The sequence below is a fragment of the Glandiceps talaboti genome, chromosome 7 (genome assembly GCF_964340395.1).
Source record: "Glandiceps talaboti chromosome 7, keGlaTala1.1, whole genome shotgun sequence".
Lineage (NCBI taxonomy): Eukaryota > Metazoa > Hemichordata > Enteropneusta > Spengelidae > Glandiceps > Glandiceps talaboti.
Genome location: NC_135555.1, coordinates 25584482 through 25610197, shown reverse-complemented (window position 1 = coordinate 25610197; position 25716 = coordinate 25584482). Strand labels below are relative to the sequence as shown.

General features: G+C 32.4%; 1 protein-coding gene across 1 annotated transcript in view; it reads right to left on the bottom strand.

The window, feature by feature from the left end:
• Positions 1-25716, bottom strand: part of LOC144438205 (phospholipid-transporting ATPase ABCA3-like) — a 136359-nt gene that overhangs the window by 29789 nt on the left and 80854 nt on the right. The window contains exons 26-31 of the mRNA XM_078127249.1: positions 20549-20741; positions 18676-18798; positions 18158-18274; positions 14401-14574; positions 11766-11876; positions 9481-9644 (exon numbers count right to left, since the gene is read on the bottom strand). Coding sequence (XP_077983375.1) covers positions 9481-9644; positions 11766-11876; positions 14401-14574; positions 18158-18274; positions 18676-18798; positions 20549-20741 — 882 coding nt within the window. The remainder of the gene's footprint in view (positions 1-9480; positions 9645-11765; positions 11877-14400; positions 14575-18157; positions 18275-18675; positions 18799-20548; positions 20742-25716) is intronic.

Sequence of the window (25716 nt, the reverse complement as noted above, 5' to 3'; positions counted from 1 at the left end):
GAGCCATTTGGGTTATAGATAGAAATAGACTCTAATATAGAGCCATTTGGGTTATAGATAGAAATAGACTCTAATATAGAGCCATATGGGTTATAGATAGAAATAGACTCTAATATAGAACCATATGGGTTATAGATAGAAATAGACTCTAATATAGAGTCATATGGGTTATAGATAGAAATAGACTCTAATATAGAGCCATTTGGGTTATAGATAGAAATAGACTCAAATATAGAGTCATATGGGTTATAGATAGAAATAGACTCCAATATAGTCATATGGGTTATAGATAGAAATAGACTCTAATATAGTCATATGGGTTATAGATAGAAATAGACTCTAATATAGCGTCATATGGGTTATAGATAGAAATAGACTCTAATATAGAGCCATTTGGGTTATAGATAGAAATAGACTCTAATATAGAGTCATATGGGTTATAGATAGAAATAGACTCTAATATAGAGCCATTTGGGTTATAGATAGAAATAGACTCTAATATAGAGCCATTTGGGTTATAGATAGAAATAGACTCTAATATAGAGCCATATGGGTTATAGATAGAAATAGACTCTAATATAGAACCATATGGGTTATAGATAGAAATAGACTCTAATATAGAGTCATATGGGTTATAGATAGAAATAGACTCTAATATAGAGCCATTTGGGTTATAGATAGAAATAGACTCAAATATAGAGTCATATGGGTTATAGATAGAAATAGACTCCAATATAGTCATATGGGTTATAGATAGAAATAGACTCTAATATAGTCATATGGGTTATAGATAGAAATAGACTCCAATATAGAACAATATGCACGGGTTATAGATAGAAATAGACTAATATAGAGCCATATGGGTTATAGATAGAAATAGACTCTAATATAGAACCATATGGGTTATAGATAGAAATAGACTCTAATATAGAGTCATATGGGTTATAGATAGAAATAGACTCTAATATAGAGCCATTTGGGTTATAGATAGAAATAGACTCTAATATAGAGCCATTTAGGTTATAGATAGAAATAGACTCAAATATAGAGTCATATGGGTTATAGATAGAAATAGACTCTAATATAGAGCCATTTGGGTTATAGATAGAAATAGACTCTAATATAGAGCCATTTGGGTTATAGATAGAAATAGACTCTAATATAGAGCCATTTGGGTTATAGATAGAAATAGACTCTAATATAGAGCCATTTGGGTTATAGATAGAAATAGACTCAAATATAGAGTCATATGGGTTATAGATAGAAATAGACTCTAATATAGAGCCATTTGGGTTATAGATAGAAATAGACTCAAATATAGAGTCATATGGGTTATAGATAGAAATAGACTCCAATATAGTCATATGGGTTATAGATAGAAATAGACTCTAATATAGTCATATGGGTTATAGATAGAAATAGACTCTAATATAGAACCATATGGGTTATAGATAGAAATAGACTCCAATATAGAACCATATGCATGGGTTATAGATAGAAATAGACTAATATAGAGCCATATGGGTTATAGATAGAAATAGACTCTAATATAGAACCATATGGGTTATAGATAGAAATAGACTCTAATATAGAGTCATATGGGTTATAGATAGAAATAGACTCAAATATAGAGTCATATGGGTTATAGATAGAAATAGACTCAATATATAGCCATTTGGGTTATAGATAGAAATAGACTCAAATATAGAGTCATATGGGTTATAGATAGAAATAGACTCCAATATAGTCATATGGGTTATAGATAGAAATAGACTCTAATATAGTCATATGGGTTATAGATAGAAATAGACTCTAATATAGAACCATATGGGTTATAGATAGAAATAGACTCCAATATAGAACCATATGCATGGGTTATAGATAGAAATAGACTAATATAGAGCCATATGGGTTATAGATAGAAATAGACTCTAATATAGAACCATATGGGTTATAGATAGAAATAGACTCTAATATAGAGTCATATGGGTTATAGATAGAAATAGACTCTAATATAGAGCCATTTGGGTTATAGATAGAAATAGACTCTAATATAGAGCCATTTGGGTTATAGATAGAAATAGACCAATATAGAGCCATATGGGTTATAGATAGAAATAGACCAATATAGAGTCATATGGGTTATAGATAGAAATAGACTAATATAGAGCCATGTGGGTTATAGACAGAAATAGACTCTAATATAGAACCATATGGGTTATAGATAGAAATAGACTCTAATATAGGGCCATTTGGGTTATAGATAGAAATAGACTCTAATATAGAGTCATATGGGTTATAGATAGAAATAGACTCCAATATAGAACCATATGCATGGGTTATAGATAGAAATAGACCAATATAGAGCCATATGGGTTATAGATAGAAATAGACTCTAATATAGAGTCATATGGGTTATAGATAGAAATAGACTCCAATATAGAACCATATGCATGGGTTATAGATAGAAATAGACTCTAATATAGAGCCATATGGGTTATAGATAGAAATAGACTCTAATATAGAACCATATGGGTTATAGATAGAAATAGACTCTAATATAGAACCATATGGGTTATAGATAGAAATAGACTCTAATATAGAGCCATATGGGTTATAGATAGAAATAGACTCCAATATAGAACCATATGCATGGGTTATAGATAGAAATAGATATAGAGTCATATGGGTTATAGATAGAAATAGACTCTAATATAGAGCCATATGGGTTATAGATAGAAACAGACTCTAATATAGAACCATATGGGTTATAGATAGAAATAGACTCCAATATAGAACCATATGCATGGGTTATAGATAGAAATAGATATAGAGTCATATGGGTTATAGATAGAAATAGACTCTAATATAGAGCCATATGGGTTATAGATAGAAATAGACTCTAATATAGAGCCATTTGGGTTATAGATAGAAATAGACACCAATACAGTAGTTGTAAAGTTATTTAGATATATACGGACTACAATTTGTATACTTATTGCTATATATATCATGCAGATAATAATAGAATTTGATTTGCAAATGTACATAGAGAATATATTGATTTGTTTAAAACTAGACCATAGACCCTCTACCAACGTTGGTAAAGGGTCTATGGCTAGACCTACAGATAGATAAGCAGATAGGTTGGCTTTCATTTTCAAAACAAACTTGGTAAATGTTTCAAATAACAAATTATTCCTGCAAAAGATCCCAAACATTATCTTTCTAACGATCAATCAGGGATATGTGATTCATGCAAATAATGAGTAACCTGAGAAACATTCTTGACTTAATCATTCATCACTGTTGGCACATCTGTTAATGGGGAACACCACTCCAGGAAATAGAGGTATTGTCATAAACTTTGGGTTCTGGAGAATCATTTGATAATTTCACATCTAATTCACATAAATTTTGTACAATTGCCAAGAAACACTAAAATTGAAACTCTGTTTCACCTCCACTGGTCCAGAGTGCATATTACCTTTAGATAAATAGTCATGAATATTCAGTGTGCATCTAATAAACATGCATGTCTAGTAAATCGCAAGATGCAACAGTTAAAGAACAATAGAGGTGAATTAGAGTTTCAATTGTGTTTCTTGGCAATTGTGCAAAATATATGTGATGTGTAATCAAGAAATGAGTCTCCAGAACTCAAAGTTTATGTAACTACATCTATTTCCAAGATTGGCATTTCCCTTTCACCATAACTAGTAAATACTTACTTGTAACAAACGAATACAGCCAAGTACAATCATAGCAAACGAATACAGCCAAGTACACAATTATAGCAAATGAATACAGCGAAGTACACATTTATAGCAAATGAATACAGCCAAGTACACAATTATAGCCAAGTACACAATTATAGCAAATGAATACAGCCAAGTACACAATTATAGCCAAGTACACAATTATAACAAACGAATACAGCCAAGTACAATCATAGCAAATGAATACAGCCAAGTACAATCATAGCAAACGAATACAGCCAAGTACAATCATAGCAAATGAATACAGCCAAGTACAATCATAGCAAACGAATACAGCCAAGTACACAATTATAACAAACGAATACAGCCAAGTACACAATTATAACAAATGAATACAGCCAAGTACACAATTATAACAAACGAATACAGCCAAGTACACAATTATAACAAACGAATACAGCCAAGTACACAATTATAGCAAATGAATACAGCCAAGTACACAATTATAACAAACGAATACAGCCAAGTACACAATTATAGCAAATGAATACAGCCAAGTACACAATTATAGCAATTGAATACAGCCAAGTACACAATTATAGCAAATGAATACAGCCAAGTACACAATTATAGCAAACGTATACAGCCAAGTACACAATTATAACAAACGAATACAGCCAAGTACACAATTATAGCAAATGAATACAGCCAAGTACACAATTATAGCAAACGAATACAGCCAAGTACACAATTATAGCCAAGTACACAATTATAACAAACGAATACAGCCAAGTACAATTATAGCAAACGAATACAGCCAAGTACACAATTATAGCAAATGAATACAGCCAAGTACAATCATAGCAAACGAATACAGCCAAGTACACAATTATAGCAAATGAATACAGCCAAGTACACAATTATAGCCAAGTACACAATTATAACAAACGAATACAGCCAAGTACAATTATAGCAAACGAATACAGCCAAGTACAATCATAGCAAATGAATACAGCCAAGTACAATTATAGCAAACGAATACAGCCAAGTACAATCATAGCAAACGAATACAGCCAAGTACACAATTATAACAAACGAATACAGCCAAGTACACAATTATAGCAAATGAATACAGCCAAGTACACAATTATAGCCAAGTACACAATTATAACAAACGAATACAGCCAAGTACAATTATAGCAAACGAATACAGCCAAGTACAATCATAGCAAATGAATACAGCCAAGTACAATCATAGCAAACGAATACAGCCAAGTACACAATTATAACAAACGAATACAGCCAAGTACACAATTATAACAAACGAATACAGCCAAGTACACAATTATAGCAAATGAATACAGCCAAGTACACAATTATAGCAATTGAATACAGCCAAGTACACAATTATAGCAAATGAATACAGCCAAGTACACAATTATAGCAAACGTATACAGCCAAGTACACAATTATAACAAACGAATACAGCCAAGTACACAATTATAGCAAATGAATACAGCCAAGTACACAATTATAGCAAACGAATACAGCCAAGTACACAATTATAACAAACGAATACAGCCAAGTACACAATTATAACAAACGAATACAGCCAAGTACACAATTATAACAAACGAATACAGCCAAGTACACAATTATAACAAACGAATACAGCCAAGTACACAATTATAACAAACGAATACAGCCAAGTACACAATTATAACAAACAAATACAGCCAAGTACACAATTATAGCAATTGAATACAGCCAAGTACACAATTATAGCAAACGTATACAGCCAAGTACACAATTATAGCTATGTATACAGCCAAGTACACAATTATAACAAATGAATACAGCCAAGTACACAATTATAGCAATTGAATACAGCTAAGTACACAATTATAGCTAAGTACACAATTATAACAAACGTATACAGCCAAGTACACAATTATAACAAATGAATACAGCCAAGTACACAATTATAACAAATGAATACAGCCAAGTACAAAATTATAGCAATTGAATACAGCCAAGTACACAATTATAACAAATGAATACAGCCAAGTACACAATTATAGCAAACGAATACAGCCAAGTACACAATTATAGCCAAGTACACAATTATAACAAACGAATACAGCCAAGTACACAATTATAGCCAAGTACACAATTATAACAAATGAATACAGCCAAGTACACAATTATAGCAAATGAATACAGCCAAGTACACAATTATAGCAAATGAATACAGCCAAGTACACAATTATAGCAAATGAATACAGCCAAGTACACAATTATAGCAAATGAATACAGCCAAGTACACAATTATAACAAACGAATACAGCCAAGTACACAATTATAGCAAATGAATACAGCCAAGTACACAATTATAACAAATGAATACAGCCAAGTACACAATTATAGCAAACGAATACAGCCAAGTACACAATTATAGCAAATGAATACAGCCAAGTACACAATTATAACAAATGAATACAGCCAAGTACACAATTATAGCCAAGTACACAATTATAACAAATGAATACAGCCAAGTACACAATTATAGCAAATGAATACAGCCAAGTACACAATTATAGCCAAGTACACAATTATAACAAATGAATACAGCCAAGTACACAATTATAGCAAATGAATACAGCCAAGTACACAATTATAGCCAAGTACACAATTATAACAAATGAATACAGCCAAGTACACAATTATAACAAATGAATACAGCTAAGTACACAATTATAGCAAATGAATACAGCCAAGTACACAATTATAACAAATGAATACAGCCAAGTACACAATTATAGCAAACGTATACAGCCAAGTACACAATTATAGCCAAGTACACAATTATAACAAATGAATACAGCCAAGTACACAATTATAACAAATGAATACAGCCAAGTACACAATTATAGCAAATGTATACAGCCAAGTACACAATCATAGCTAAGTACACAATTATAACAAATGAATACAGCCAAGTACACAATTATAACAAATGAATACAGCTAAGTACACAATTATAGCAAATGAATACAGCCAAGTACACAATTATAGCCAACGAATACAGCCAAGTACACAATTATAGCAACCGAATACAGCCAAGTACACAATTATAACAAACAAATACAGCCAAGTACACAATTATAGCAATTGAATACAGCCAAGTACACAATTATAACAAACGAATACAGCCAAGTACACAATTATAACAAATGAATACAGCTAAGTACACAATTATAGCAAATGTATACAGCCACGTACACAATTATAACAAACGAATACAGCCAAGTACACAATTATAGCAAACGTATACAGCCAAGTACACAATTATAGCAAACGAATACAGCTAAGTACACAATTATAGCAAACGTATACAGCCAAGTACACAATTATAACAAATGAATACAGCTAAGTACACAATTATAGCAAATGTATACAGCCAAGTACACAATTATAACAAACGAATACAGCCAAGTACACAATTATAGCAAACGTATACAGCCAAGTACACAATTATAACAAATGAATACAGCAAAGTACACAATTATAGCAAATGAATACAGCCAAGTACACAATTATAACAAATGAATACAGCCAAGTACAAAATTATAGCAATTGAATACAGCTAAGTACACAATTATAACAAATGAATACAGCCAAGTACACAATTATAGCAATTGAATACAGCTAAGTACACAATTATAACAAATGAATACAGCCAAGTACAAAATTATAGCAATTGAATACAGCTAAGTACACAATTATAGCAAATGAATACAGCCAAGTACACAATTATAGCAAATGAATACAGCCAAGTACACAATTATAGCCAAGTACACAATTATAACAAATGAATACAGCCAAGTACACAATTATAACAAACGAATACAGCTAAGTACAGAATTATAGCAAACGTATACAGCCAAGTACACAATTATAGCCAAGTACACAATTATAACAAATGAATACAGCCAAGTACACAATTATAACAAACGAATACAGCTAAGTACACAATTATAGCAAATGAATACAGCCAAGTACACAATTATAGCCAAGTACACAATTATAACAAATGAATACAGCCAAGTACACAATTATAACAAACGAATACAGCTAAGTACACAATTATAGCAAATGAATACAGCTAAGTACACAATTATAGCAATTGAATACAGCCAAGTACACAATTATAGCAAACGTATACAGCCAAGTACACAATTATAGCCAAGTACACAATTATAACAAACGAATACAGCCAAGTACACAATTATAACAAATGAATACAGCCAAGTACACAATTATAGCAAATGAATACAGCCAAGTACACAATTATAACAAATGAATACAGCCAAGTACACAATTATAGCCAAAGAATACAGCCAAGTACACAATTATAGCAACCGAATACAGCCAAGTACACAATTATAGCCAAGTACACAATTATAGCAAACGAATACAGCCAAGTACACAATTATAACAAATGAATACAGCCAAGTACACAATTATAACAAATGAATACAGCCAAGTACACAATTATAGCAAATGAATACAGCCAAGTACACAATTATAGCCAAAGAATACAGCCAAGTACACAATTATAGCAAACGAATACAGCCAAGTACACAATTATAACAAACAAATACAGCCAAGTACACAATTATAACAAATGAATACAGCTAAGTACACAATTATAGCAAATGTATACAGCCAAGTACACAATTATAACAAATGAATACAGCTAAGTACACAATTATAGCAAATGTATACAGCCAAGTACACAATTATAACAAACGAATACAGCCAAGTACACAATTATAGCAAACGTATACAGCCAAGTACACAATTATAGCAAACGAATACAGCTAAGTACACAATTATAGCAAACGTATACAGCCAAGTACACAATTATAACAAATGAATACAGCTAAGTACACAATTATAGCAAATGTATACAGCCAAGTACACAATTATAACAAACGAATACAGCCAAGTACACAATTATAGCAAACGTATACAGCCAAGTACACAATTATAGCAAACGAATACAGCTAAGTACACAATTATAGCAAACGTATACAGACAAGTACACAATTATAACAAATGAATACAGCCAAGTACACAATTATAACAAATGAATACAGCCAAGTACACAATTATAGCAATTGAATACAGCCAAGTACACAATTATAACAAATGAATACAGCCAAGTACACAATTATAGCAAACGAATACAGCCAAGTACACAATTATAGCAATTGAATACAGCCAAGTACACAATTATAACAAATGAATACAGCCAAGTACACAATTATAGCAACCGAATACAGCCAAGTACACAATTATAACAAATGAATACAGCCAAGTACACAATTATAACAAACAAATACAGCCAAGTACACAATTATAGCAATTGAATACAGCCAAGTACACAATTATAACAACCGAATACAGCCAAGTACACAATTATAGCTAATGAATACAGCCAAGTACACAATTATAGCTAATGAATACAGCCAAGTACACAATTATAGCTAATGAATACAGCCAAGTACACAATTATAGCTAATGAATACAGCCAAGTACACAATTATAGCTAATGAATACAGCCAAGTACACAATTATAGCTATGTATACAATTATAGCAAATGAATATATCACTATATATTTACTATATACTTCCACTATTATAATCATATCAATTCATATTTTATCCTTCTGTGTTCCCTCTAAGTCAACTTACATTTCAGTGGAAGTACAAACTTCCCGGATTCCATGATTGATGGCAATGGTAACCATAGCTTGTCCCATTGTATGTGATGGTAGTAACATAAAGACATGATCAACAAGATCGGCTTCATCAGGGTAGTCTGTTATGTCCAGGACAAAGACAGCTATCATACTGCCCTGCCATCACAAAAATAAAAATAAAGATTTAGTTACAGTGCAAGTAGACCATATAAGATGTGACATGAATGTTACTTTGTGGTCTGACCCAACAGATTAGTTACACTGCTGTAATAGCACTGTGTATAAGTTTAAAATATATTACTAATGTTACTGTAACAGTACTGTACTGTACAGGACATTTCATAGAATGATGGAATACTGCTGTTACGGTCTGACCCAACAGATTAGTTACACTACTGCTACAGCACAGTAGGTCATACACTACTGCTACAGCACAGTAGGTCATACACTACTGCTACAGCACAGTAGGTCATACACTACTGCTACAGCACAGTAGGTCATACACTACTACTACAGCACAGTAGGTCATACACTACTGCTACAGCACAGTAGGTCATACACTACTGCTACAGCACAGTAGGTCATACACTACTGCTACAGCACAGTAGGTCATACACTACTGCTATAGCACAGTAGGTCATACACTACTGCTACAGCACAGTAGGTCATACACTACTGCTACAGCACAGTAGGTCATACACTACTGCTACAGCACAGTAGGTCATACACTACTGCTACAGCACAGTAGGTCATACACTACTGCTACAGCACAGTAGGTCATACACTACTGCTACAGTACAGTAGGTCATACACTACTGCTACAGCACAGTAGGTCATACACTACTGCTACAGCACAGTAGGTCATACACTACTGCTACAGCACAGTAGGTCATACACTACTACTACAGCACAGTAGGTCATACACTACTGCTACAGCACAGTAGGTCATACACTACTGCTACAGCACAGTAGGTCATACACTACTGCTACAGCACAGTAGGTCATACACTACTGCTACAGCACAGTAGGTCATACACTACTGCTACAGCACAGTAGGTCATACACTACTGCTACAGCACAGTAGGTCATACACTACTGCTAACAGCACTGCAGTAGGTCATACACTACCACATACAGCACCATAATGTAGTGCAGGTGATACACTACAGCAAACAGCACCATACTAGGTCATACACTACTGCTACAGCACTGCAGTAAGTCATACACTACTACTGCAACAGCACTGCAATAAGTCATACACTACTGCTACAGAGCTGCAGTAAGTCATACACTACTGCTACAGCATTGCAGTAGGTTATACACTACCGCTACAGAACTGCAGTAGGTCACACTACTGCAACAGCACTACCACATACAGCACCATAATGTAGTGCAGGTGATACACTACAGCAAACAGCACCATACTAGGTCATACACTACTGCTACAGCACTGCAGTAAGTCATACACTACTACTGCAACAGCACTGCAATAAGTCATACACTACTGCTACAGAGCTGCAGTAAGTCATACACTACTGCTACAGCATTGCAGTAGGTTATACACTACCGCTACAGAACTGCAGTAGGTCACACTACTGCAACAGCACTGCAGTAGGTCATACACTACTGCTACAGCACTGCAGTAGGTCACACTACTGTTAACAGTCCTGTAGTGGGTAATGTACTACTGTTACAGCACTGCAGTAGGTCATACACTACTGCTACAGCACTGCAGTAGGTCATACACTACTGCTACAGCACTGCAGTAGGTCATACACTACTGCTACAGCACTGCAGTAGGTCATACACTACTGTTACAGCACTGTAGTAGGTCATACTCCACTGCTACACCACTGCAGTAGGTCATACACTACTGCTAACAGTCCTGTAGTGGGTCATGCACTACTGTTACAGCACTGCAGTAGGTCATACACTACTGTTACAGCACTGCAGTAGGTCATACACTACTGTTACAGCACTGCAGTAGGTCATACACTACTGCTACACCACTGTAGTATGTCTTATGGAACATTGATAAAGACTTTAGGTTCTAAATACTGATTCATTTATTAAATACTGTCATATACAATAATTATGTTGTAAAACATATAATTTAATAAATCCTAAATACTTCTCAATAGACATTCAATAAATGACTTCATTGTCTAATTTCCCAAATTATAATTGGGATGGATGGAGAATGAATGGTTACCCATGGTTATAACTTGCACTGTTGTTGACAGCTAAACAAAAAAAAATGATGTTTGAGATACTTACCATACTGATCAAAGCAAAGATGAAATAGATGACACTAAATGCTGCCAGTGAGTTCTTGAACATAAATGTGAAACAGTAGACCAAAGGGAGGGCTGCCCAACCATACAGCAACTGTTTACAAGATAAACAAACACAACTGTTTACAAGATAAACACAAAAGTTGGAATGAACCAGACAGCAGCAACAAAAAGATAACCCGGTTACAATTTAAAATCACAAGATATGGAAATGTAGCATGTAACATTTGATTCTGTCATTTACTTATTATTTACTTTCAAGACAAGGAGGTGCAAAAATTAATTTGATTATTTCATTTTTCATTTTGTTTGTACATATCATCAATGATTTCTGTATCCAATGTATAAAGTGATTATCATTTACATTTGACATTTGAATTGAAGCACTGATTGTTTGGCAATGATGTTGATATGTTAAGTCAATGAGATGATCGTATCAACCATATCAACCATATTAACCATATTAACCAGTGTGCGAAATTAACGCTGGTCCGTTGGTCCCAGACCAACAGTTTTCAGCCAGGACCAAGAGTTTCTGAGCACTGCTGGTCCTTCTGACCAACAGCTCTATTTTTATGACATCAAAGGCATACAATTTGTCCTGTGGCAATAAACATGTTATCAACGTACAACTAACGTATTCAACGTATACAAGCTGCAGAATTAGGACTAAATGTTGCGACGCGTCGTGTAAGTCATCTTTTCCCAACAATTCTAAGGGCCCATTTGTACTTAGTACCGACAATTTTAGACATGATTCTAATTTAATCACTCACGGCAAATCAGAGGGCCATAAAGTCGCAGTTGAACACACATGGAACAGAAATCAACCTCCCGGACAGAGTGCAGCAGAGGTATCGCTTCAGAAACTAAACGAATCTGTGTTCAACAAATTAAGGGGCGAAATCAAAATAAAAAAACATTGTAATTACGTGTCCTAATGAGTAGTGACGACTAGCTACCAGTAGTTACTATGTACTACAGCCACAGTGAATATTCATGTCTCGACGCATATTCATATACTTTAGGTTATTCATGACCCCAAACTGCGATCATTTACGCGTAGTCTTCATTGTGAAAAAATCACGAATCTAAAAGATTTTCTTTCCTGTGCAAATCAGTTTCACGCTTACTTTTTTCAATGTTCTTCATTCAATGCCTTCTATGGCATTCGTACAGTCGGCTAGTCAACTAAGTGTTTCAGATATATTTAGGTATTTGCCTAACATGTCTTGCCTAAAAATACCTTTAAGAAGAATTTTTATTCAAAACGTCGGATTTTACATCTATTTATTCGGACTGTCTCACAAGTTCCGTATCATTTCTCGGCAAGTCAACAAACATGTCGACCATTTTCGTCTGGCTGGGCTGGTGAACGGTGTGGTGCATTGATCGTGTTAGATTCGAGTCGCAGGATTCGTCAGTCGAATCCGAACATTGTCCACAAAAAAAAAAAAATTAAAAACTAAAGTTTATCTCGCATTAATATACAGTTTGATTTGGCTAATTTAGAAGTTACCTAAAAACATCTTGTTTCTTCAAAATTTTGAGGAAAAACGTCATTTATATAACGAAATGTTACTGTACTGAGAAACATAAAAAATTAGTTGTTGTTTTAGAATATATAAAACAAATCCCGTTTATCGCCGATATAAAAGTCAAAACTGTACTTCCGCAACCCAGAAATTCAACTGCATTTCTTTGCCCATGGAAGTAGAACCCTACTTCTACTTCCATGCTTTGCCCTACCATGGCCGCCAAGCGTGAACTTGTAAGTTGAAGTTGTAGTGTTAGTTTGTCGACCGTGCAAAAAATAGTCTAACCGCGATTGATGCTTTGAGACTCACTCAATTGTACGATAATCTTCCTCAAAGATTTACTGTTAACCCAGGACTATTACAATATTACGTTCATGCGTCCATCACAAATTTTGAATCGATGCAGTTTCTACATAGTCATGTACGTTGTATATTGAAACTTTGATTTTGTGCATATCTAATTGTTTTTTGATGAATATCACCCATGAACTTGCACTCATAATAACATGTACAGTACTAGTATCATCAGCACATTACTGGCTGCAGTACATGGTTTTCTTTGACAATCGAAAATTATGACCAACTATGACCAACTATCATAGAAGACGATGTCATCATTGGAAACATGGAAGGTGAGAATCACTATCTATTGTGTGTTGGCAATAAAAAAAATTATGTGTATCTATGCTCAAAGACGACATGTGAAGGAACAACAGTTTTCCATCAGGACCAGCAGCTCAAATCTCTGTTGGTCCTTTTGACCAGGACCTTTTTTGTGTTAATTTCACACACTGATATTAACCATTAATTTCCTGGGCGGTCTGATGGTCAAGCAGACCTTTCTTATACATAGACACACACAGAGGCACAGGCAACATACATGCACATACATACATACATACATACATACATACATACATACATACACACACACACACACACACATATATATATACACACACACGAACACACAAACACACACACACACACACACACACACACACACACACACACACACACACACACACACACACACACCTGCTTCACTATGACTATTAATGACTATGCTAAAATACTCACTAGGATGACTATGACACTGCCAAAGTTTCTGCCACTGAAGGAATCAGTGTTAAAGGCTGCAAATAGAATAATAAGCACTACAAAGACAACAAGGTAATTGATGAAGTCCCACACAAAAGTAGCAGTCCAATAACTAAATGGGTCAACTCCACTCACAAACTGAAGATGTTTGGCCTGTGAAAGAAACCAGAAAAGTTTGTCAAAACATATTTATCAGAAATTTAAAAAAGAAAATAGTGTACAATATTGCTTTAATAGCTAGTGTACAATGCTTACGCTTGACAATACATCTGAGATATCTCGGACAGCTTCAGGTAACAAAATTGGAAACTGAGTTTAGGACCAACTTATTTTACTTTGATTGGTTCCAATGTACTGACAGATACAACTTTAAGATGCCACACTCTGACTCAATATCTTGTAAGTTCTTACCCTGTCCCATAAATCACAATACCTAAATGTATTGTATGCTATTTCTGACTATAACAACATAGTGTAGAACCAATGCATTACATCAGACAAGTCTGCAACCAATGCATTACATCAGACAAGTGTAGAACCAATGCATTACATCAGACAAGTGTAGAACCAATGCATTACATCAGACAAGTCTGCAACCAATGCATTACATCAGACAAGTGTAGAACCAATGCATTACATCAGACAAGTGTAGAACCAATGCATTACATCAGACAAGTGTAGAACCAATGTATTACATCAGACAAGTGTAGAACCAATGCATTACATCAGACAAGTCTGCAACCAATGCATTACATCAGACAAGTGTAGAACCAATGCATTACATCAGACAAGTGTAGAACCAATGCATTACATCAGACAAGTGTGCAACCAATGCATTACATCAGACAAGTGTAGAACCAATGCATTACATCAGACAAGTGTGGAACCAATGCATTACATCAGACAAGTGTGCAATCAATGCATTACATCAGACAAGTGTAGAACCAATGCATTACATCAGACAAGTGTAGAACCAATGCATTACATCAGACAAGTCTGCAACCAATGCATTACATCAGACCAATGCATTACATCAGACAAGTGTAGAACCAATGCATTACATCACACAAGTGTAGAACCAATGCATTACATCAGACAAGTGTAGAACCAATGCATTACATCAGACAAGTGTAGAACCAATGCATTACATCAGACAAGTGTAGAACCAATGCATTACATCAGACAAGTGTAGAACCAATGCATTACATCAGACAAGTCTGCAACCAATGCATTACATCAGACCAATGCATTACATCAGACAAGTGTAGAACCAATGCATTACATCACACAAGTGTAGAACCAATGCATTACATCAGACAAGTGTAGAACCAATGCATTACATCAGACAAGTGTAGAACCAATGCATTACATCAGACAAGTGTAGAACCAATGCATTACATCAGACAAGTCTGCAACCAATGCATTACATCAGACAAGTGTGCAACCAATGCATTACATCAGACAAGTGTAGAACCAATGCATTACATCAGACAAGTGTAGAACCAATGCATTACATCAGACAAGTCTGCAACCAATGCATTACATCAGACAAGTGTGCAACCAATGCATTACATCAGACAAGTGTAGAACCAATGCATTACATCAGACAAGTGTAGAACCAATGCATTACATCAGACAAGTCTGCAACCAATGAGAGATCATGTTGTGGTGTAGAACCAATGCATTACATCAGACAAGCGTAGAACCAATGCATTACATCAGACAAGTGAGCAACCAACATGGTGTCTAACCCTGTCTAGATGACAACATGATCTCTAACCCTGTCTGGATGACAACATGATCTCTAATCCTGTCTGGATGACAACATGGTCTCTAACCCTGTCTAGATGACAACATGATCTCTAACCCTGTCTAGATGACAACATGATCTCTAACCCTGTCTAGATGACAACATGATCTCTAACCCTGTCTAGATGACAACATGATCTCTAACCCTGTCTGGATGACAACATGGTGTCTAACCCTGTCTGGATGACAACATGATCTCTAACCCTGTCTAGATGACAACATGATCTCTAACCCTGTCTAGATGACAACATGATCTCTAACCCTGTCTGGATGACAACATGGTGTCTAACCCTGTCTAGATGACAACATGATCTCTAGCCCTGTCTGGATGACAACATGATCTCTAATCCTGTCTGGATGACAACATGATCTCTAACCCTGTCTAGATGACAACATGGTGTCTAACCCTGTCTGGATGACAACATGATCTCTAACCCTGTCTAGATGACAACATGGTGTCTAACCCTGTCTTGATGACAACATGGTGTCTAACCCTGTCTGGATGACAACATGGTGTCTAACCCTGTCTAGATGACAACATGATCTCTAACCCTGTCTAGATGACAACATGATCTCTAACCCTGTCTGGATGACAACATGGTGTCTAACCCTGTCTGGATGACAACATGGTGTCTAACCCTGTCTGGATGACAACATGATCTCTAACCCTGTCTAGATGACAACATGGTCTCTAACCCTGTCTGGATGACAACATGATCTCTAGCCCTGTCTGGATGACAACATAGTCTCTAACCCAGTCTGGATGACAACATGGTCACTAACCCTGTCTAGATGACAACATGGTGTCTAACCCTGTCTGAATGACAACATGGTCTCTAACCCTGTCTAGATGACAACATGATCTCTAACCCTGTCTAGATGACAACATGGTCTCTAACCCTGTCTGGATGACAACATGGTCTCTAACCCTGTCTGGATGACAACATGGTGTCTAACCCTGTCTGGATGACAACATGGTGTCTAACCCTGTCAAGATGACAACATGATCTCTAACCCTGTCTAGATGACAACATGGTGTCTAACCCTGTCTAGATGACAACATAGTCTCTAACCCTGTCTGAATGACAACATGGTCTCTACCCCTGTCTGGATGACAACATGATCTCTAACCCTGTCTAGATGACAACATAGTCTCTAACCCTGTCTGAATGACAACATGGTCTCTAACCCTGTCTGGATGACAACATGATCTCTAGCCCTGTCTAGATGACAACATGATCTCTAACCCTGTCTGGATGACAACATGGTCACTAACCCTGTCTGGATGACAACTTGGTCTTGAACCCTGTCTAGATGACAACATGGTGTCTAACCCTGTCTGGATGACAACATGGTCTCTAACCCTCTCTGGATGACAACGTGGTCTCTAGCCCTGTCTAGATGACAACATGGTCTCTACCCCTGTCTAGATGACATTATGGTCACTAACCCTGTCTGGTCAAACTGACTCAACCATAACCAAAGGTTGTTCATGCAAATGAGTAAACCCCAACTATTATAATGAAAGATGTAAAGAGTGTATGTAGCATCGTAAGCTGAGATATATACCATATTTGGACATTATGTAACTGCCTACAATAAACATTTACTTCTTATTGGTTAAAATTCTCTGACTGATTGATGAACAAAATATGATATTAATGACTGTTGTGGGTAGCTGTGGTTGAATATTACATTCCATCTCATGCATCTCAGGACTTCATTGAGCGATCTGAAAGGATAGTACTAGACTGATATACAGACACAATATACACAAAGACTGCTTGTGGGAAGCAAAAAGTAGTTCCTCTTGACAAGTGCTTTGAGTTATCACTGAACTTTAGATATTGGGTTTTACCAAAAAGTGTTGGCCAACATACAGGGAAATCAGCTGATGTCTGAATTTTATACGATTTATGTCACCTACCTTGCTTTCTTTCTCTTCTACAATAAATGGACTGAAGCTAGCAGCCAGGAAGGCCAATCCAAAGGCAATCAGAATAGCCAAACCAACAGAACCAAAGTCAGCTGATGTTTGTGTCACCTGCAATGAAATAAATTATAATTAAATCCAAACTGTAAACATACTAAATAGTTTTGAAAAAAAAATGTTGGCTTATTTGACAGAAACAGCACTACAACAAGATATGTAAAAATTATCTGTAACTGTCCATGCTAAATTAATAATGTTACTGTATCAACATGGTCTATAATAAACTGTATTGAACAAAATTGGCATAACTTTTGGGATAATTCAGCAATGATTACTGCTAGTGCTAAAGTTACTGTTTGTAAACTAATTTTGAAGCAACTATGTAGCTGTGTCTCAGATATTTTATATGTTTTGGAGTCACATGACAGTAGTAATTATGCTGCTGATATCTGAGAGATTCAGATAAAAGCTATGCAGTTGCTTCAAAACTAAATTCCAAGTATAATACTTACAGAACTTTCAGTACTTAAAGGCAAGGGGTAGTTAGTGACTTCAATAGAGTAACTAGAATCTGTCATCTGCTGTAAAATCATGTTGTCTGCTGCACTGAGTGTTTGTGCTGCTATATGGTAACCCTAGAGGGAAAACAGGAAAAAGAAGAAAATGTAACCATTAATTGTTGGTACCTGTAAAAACCAACACTACATTTTTTGTAGAAGGTCAAACTAGAACAAGAAGGTTGACTTATTCTGCCATGCACCTTATACATGGAGTGTGTTGACTGCAAGTTAAGTGTCAACTAAGAAATCATATAGTCCTTATTTTCATGATGTACCTAGGTGGCAGAATTCTACTGTGGGTACCAAGAATTGTGAGTTGTTTGGTGAACACAAATGAATATTTCCACTTGTAACAGTGCACAATACACTGACTATCACATCTCTCTCTGATAAGATCACTTGTAACAGTGCACAGTACACTGACTATCACATCTCTCTCTGATAAGATCACTTGTAACAGTGCACAGTACACTGACTATCACATCTCTCTCTGATAAGATCACTTGTAACAGTGCACAGTACACTGACTATCACATCTCTCTCTGATAAGATCACTTGTAACAGTGCACAGTACACTGACTATCACATCTCTCTCTGATAAGATCACTTGTAACAGTGCACAGTACACTGACTATCACATCTCTCTCTGATAAGATCACTTGTAACAGTGCACAGTACACTGACTATCACATCTCTCTCTGATAAGATCACTTGTAACAGTGCACAGTACACTGACTATCACATCTCTCTCTGATAAGATCACTTGTAACAGTGCACAGTACACTGACTATCACATCTCTCTCTGATAAGATCACTTGTAACAGTGCACAGTACACTGACTATCACATCTCTCTCTGATAAGATCACTTGTAACAGTGCACAGTACACTGACTATCACATCTCTCTCTGATAAGATCACTTGTAACAGTGCACAGTACACTGACTATCACATCTTTCTTATTTAGATATTCAGAAATGTATTATAATACTTTCATGTCAGGAAAATCTTACCAGGCTTAAGGGTTTTAAATAAATTTTTTATTGTTACTGAGTTTCTGAATACCCATTTCACAGGTGCAGATATCAGGGATTTGGGGTGACCCTGCTGATACGGACAGCAATGTTTCTCCCTCAGAAAATAGTGTCAATGGTGTTGTACCACAACTATATAATTTATGGGTTAATCTTTTAAACTTTATACAACCACATGTAAAGTCTTCTGGACAGACAGACAGACAGACAGACAGACAGACAGACAGACAGACATTCATATATGATGCTTTAACAGGACTGAATCTTAATTCTTATACTTAAGATGTGCTGAAAACTCTTACCATTTGCACACACACACACAAACACACACACACACACACACACACAGATGGATGGATGGGTGGACAGAACTCTACTATGCCTATAGCATAACTGGATCCTATTCTGATCAGTTGTGCTAAAAAACCTTTCTAATCAAAGTGGAGTTTCAGTCAAAGACATGCATTTAGTCTTGTACAATTGAAATCACAACTCAGAAATGACAAAAATACAGAAAAATGTCATAAAATACAGAGGAATTGATTGTGATTATGTTGTAGTTTAATTATAATAGTGAGACAAAATAAGTTGTAACACAAAAATGTACATCTTACTCGTGTTAATGATGATGATGTTGGATAGATGTTTCTGATGAGCTAATGTGGTTAAATATTTCAAGATTTAGTGAGTCTCTGCATGCGATTGTGACTAAATCTTTTATTATGCATGAAGTTATCAAACCATCAAAAAATGTCAAGCTTGAGGCCTGCTGAAGACTTGGTTTCAAACCTACCTGATTGCTGTACCACAAGGTAAGTATTGTTTTATACAAATCCTCATCATCATCAGACAGTGTAAACCCAGCCACGTATGTCTCAAAATACTCTTCACTGTTACTCTGTCTTAACACGTACTCTTGAAAGTATGTTAGCTTATCGTCCAAGTAAGAAGTGTTAACACCCAGAGGACATTGCAAATCAACCATTCTGTAAAGGAATAGTAGGACATATATTGTACTTACTCAAATGATGTAATATTACATATATGGTACTTACTTAATTGATGTAATATTACATATATTGTACTTACTTAATTGATGTAATATTACATATATTGTACTTACTTAATTGATGTAATATTACATATATTGTACTTACTTAATTGATGTAATATTACATATATTGTACTTACTTAATTGATGTAATATTACATATATTGTACTTACTTAATTGATGTAATATTACATATATTGTACTTACTTAATTGATGTAATATTACATATATTGTACTTACTTAATTGATGTAATATTACATATATTGTACTTACTCAATTGATGTAATATTACATATATTGTACTTACTTAATTGATGTAATATTACATATATTGTACTTACTCAGTTGATGTAATATTACATATATTGTACTTACTCATTGATGTAATATTACATATATTGTACTTACTCATTGATGTAATATTACATATATTGTACTTACTTAATTGATGTAATATTACATATATTGTACTTACTTAATTGATGTATTATTACATATATTGTACTTACTTAATTGATGTAATATTACATATATTGTACTTACTTAATTGATGTAATATTACATATACTGTACTTACTTAATTGATGTAATATTACATATATTGTACTTACTCAGTTGATGTAATATTACATATATTGGACTTACTCAGTTGATGTAATATTACATATATTGTACTTACTCATTGATGTAATATTACATATATTGTACTTACTTAATTGATGTATTATTACATATATTGTACTTACTTAATTGATGTAATATTACATATATTGTACTTACTTAATTGATGTAATATTACATATATTGTGCTTACTCAACTGATGTAATGTTACATATATTGTACTTACTTAATTGATGTAATATTACATATATTGTACTTACTTAATTGATGTAATATTACATAGATTGTACTTACTTAATTGATGTAATATTACATATATTGTACTTACTTAATTGATGTAATATTACATATATTGTACTTACTCAAATGATGTAATATTACATATATGGTACTTACTTAATTGATGTAATATTACATATATTGTACTTACTCAATTGATGTAATATTACATATATTGTACTTACTTAATTGATGTAATATTACATATATTGTACTTACTCAGTTGATGTAATATTACATATATTGGACTTACTCAGTTGATGTAATATTACATATATTGTACTTACTCATTGATGTAATATTACATATATTGTACTTACTTAATTGATGTAATATTACATATATTGTACTTACTTAATTGATGTATTATTACATATATTGTACTTACTTAATTGATGTAATATTACATATATTGTACTTACTCAACTGATGTAATGTTACATATATTGTACTTACTTAATTGATGTAATATTACATATATTGTACTTACTTAATTGATGTAATATTACATATATTGTACTTACTCAACTGATGTAATGTTACATATATTGTACTTACTTAATTGATGTAATATTACATATATTGTACTTACTTAATTGATGTAATATTACATATATTGTACTTACTCAATTGATTTCATATTACATATATTGTACTTACTCAGTTGATGTAATATTACATATATTGTACTTACTTAATTGATGTAATATTAGATATATTGTACTTACTTAATTGATGTAATATTACATAGATTGTACTTACTTACTTAATTGAAGTAATATTACATATATTGTACTTACTTAATTGATGTAATATTACATATATTGTACTTACTCAAATGATGTAATATTACATATATGGTACTTACTTAATTGATGTAATATTACATATATTGTACTTAATTGATGTAATATTACATATATTGTACTTACTCAGTTGATGTAATATTACATATATTGTACTTACTTAATTGATGTAATATTACATATATTGTACTTACTCAATTGATGTAATATTACATATATTGTACTTACTTAATTGATGTAATATTACATATATTGTACTTACTTAATTGATGTAATATTACATATATTGTACTTACTTAATTGATGTAATATTACATATATTGTACTTACTCAAATGATGTAATATTACATATATGGTACTTACTTAATTGATGTAATATTACATATATTGTACTTAATTGATGTAATATTACATATATTGTACTTACTCAGTTGATGTAATATTACATATATTGTACTTACTTAATTGATGTAATATTACATATATTGTACTTACTCAATTGATGTAATATTACATATATTGTACTTACTTAATTGATGTAATATTACATATATTGTACTTACTTAATTGATGTATTATTACATATATTGTACTTACTTAATTGATGTAATATTACATATATTGGACTTACTCAGTTGATGTAATATTACATATATTGTACTTACTCAGTTGATGAAATATTACATATATTGTACTTACTTAATTGATGTAATATTACATATATTGTACTTACTTAATTGATGTAATATTACATATATTGGACTTACTCAGTTGATGTAATATTACATATATTGTACTTACTCATTGATGTAATATTACATATATTGTACTTACTTAATTGATGTAATATTACATATATTGTACTTACTTAATTGATGTATTATTACATATATTGTACTTACTTAATTGATGTAATATTACATATATTGTACTTACTCAACTGATGTAATGTTACATATATTGTACTTACTTAATTGATGTAATATTACATATATTGTACTTACTCAATTGATTTCATATTACATATATTGTACTTACTCAATTGATGTAATATTACATATATTGTACTTACTTAATTGATGTAATATTAGATATATTGTACTTACTTAATTGATGTAATATTACATATATTGTACTTACTTAATTGATGTAATATTAGATATATTGTACTTACTTAATTGATGTAATATTACATATATTGTACTTACTTAATTGATGTAATATTACATATATTGTACTTACTCAATTGATGTAATATTACATATATTGTTCTTACTTAAATGATGTAATATTACATATATTGTACTTACTTAATTGATGTAATATTACATATATTGTACTTACTTAAATGATGTAATATTACATATATTGTACTTACTTAATTGATGTAATATTACATATATTGTACATACTTAATTGATGTAATATTACATATATTGTACTTACTCAATTGATGTAATATTACATATATTGTGCTTACTTAATTGATGTAATATTACATATATTGTACTTACTCAATTGATGTAATATTACATATATTGTACTTACTTAATTGATGAAATATTACATATATTGTACTTACTTAATTGATGTAATGTTACATATATTGTACTTACTTAAATGATGTAATATTACATATATTGTACTTACTTAATTGATGTAATATTACATATTGTACTTACTTAATTGATGTAATATTACATATATTGTACTTACTTACTTAATTGATGTAATATTACATATATTGTACTTACTCAATTGATGTAATATTACATATATTGTACTTACTTAATTGATGGAATATTACATATATTGTACTTACTCAATTGATGTAATATTACATATATTGCACTTACTCAATTGATGTAATATTACATATATTGTACTTACTTAATTGATGTAATATTACATATATTGTACTTACTTAAATGATGTAATATTACATATATTGTACTTACTTAATTGATGTAATATTACATATATTGTACTTACTCAATTGACTTCATATTACATATATTATACTTACTTAATTGATGTAATATTACATATATTGTACTTACTTAATTGATGTAATATTACATATATTGTACTTACTTAATTGATGTAATATTACATATATTGTGCTTACTTAATTGATGTAATATTACATATATTGTACTTACTCAATTGATGTAATATTACATATATTGTGCTTACTTAATTGATGTAATATTACATATATTGTACTTACTTAATTGATGTAATATTACATATATTGTACTTACATAATTGATGTAATATTACATATATTGTACTTACTCAATTGATGTAATATTACATATATTATACTTACTTAATTGATGTAATATTACATATATTATACTTACTTAATTGATGTAATATTACATATATTGTACTTACTTAATTGATGTAATATTACATATATTGTGCTTACTTAATTGATGTAATATTACATATATTGTGCTTACTTAATTGATGTAATATTACATATATTGTACTTACTTAATTGATGTAATATTACATATATTGTGCTTACTTAATTGATGTAATATTACATATATTGTACTTACTTAATTGATGTAATATTACATATATTGTGCTTACTTAATTGATGAAATATTACATATATTGTGCTTACTTAATTGATGGAATATTACATATATTGTACTTACTCAATTGATGTAATATTACATATATTGTACTTACTTAATTGATGTAATATTACATATATTGTACTTACTTAATTGATGTAATATTACATATATTGTACTTACTTAATTGATGAAATATTACATATATTGTGCTTACTTAATTGATGGAATATTACATATATTGTACTTACTTAATTGATGTAATATTACATATATTGTACTTACTTAATTGATGTAATATTACATATATTGTACTTACTTAATTGATGTAATATTACATATATTGTACTTACTTACTTAATTGATGTAATATTACATATATTGTACTTACTCAACTGATGTAATGTTACATATATTGTACTTACTTAATTGATGTAATATTACATATATTGTACTTACTTAATTGATGGAATATTACATATATTGTACTTATAATTGATGTAATATTACATACTTACTCATTGATGTAATATTACATATATTGGACTTACTCAGTTGATGTAATATTACATATATTGTACTTATAATTGATGTAATATTACATATAT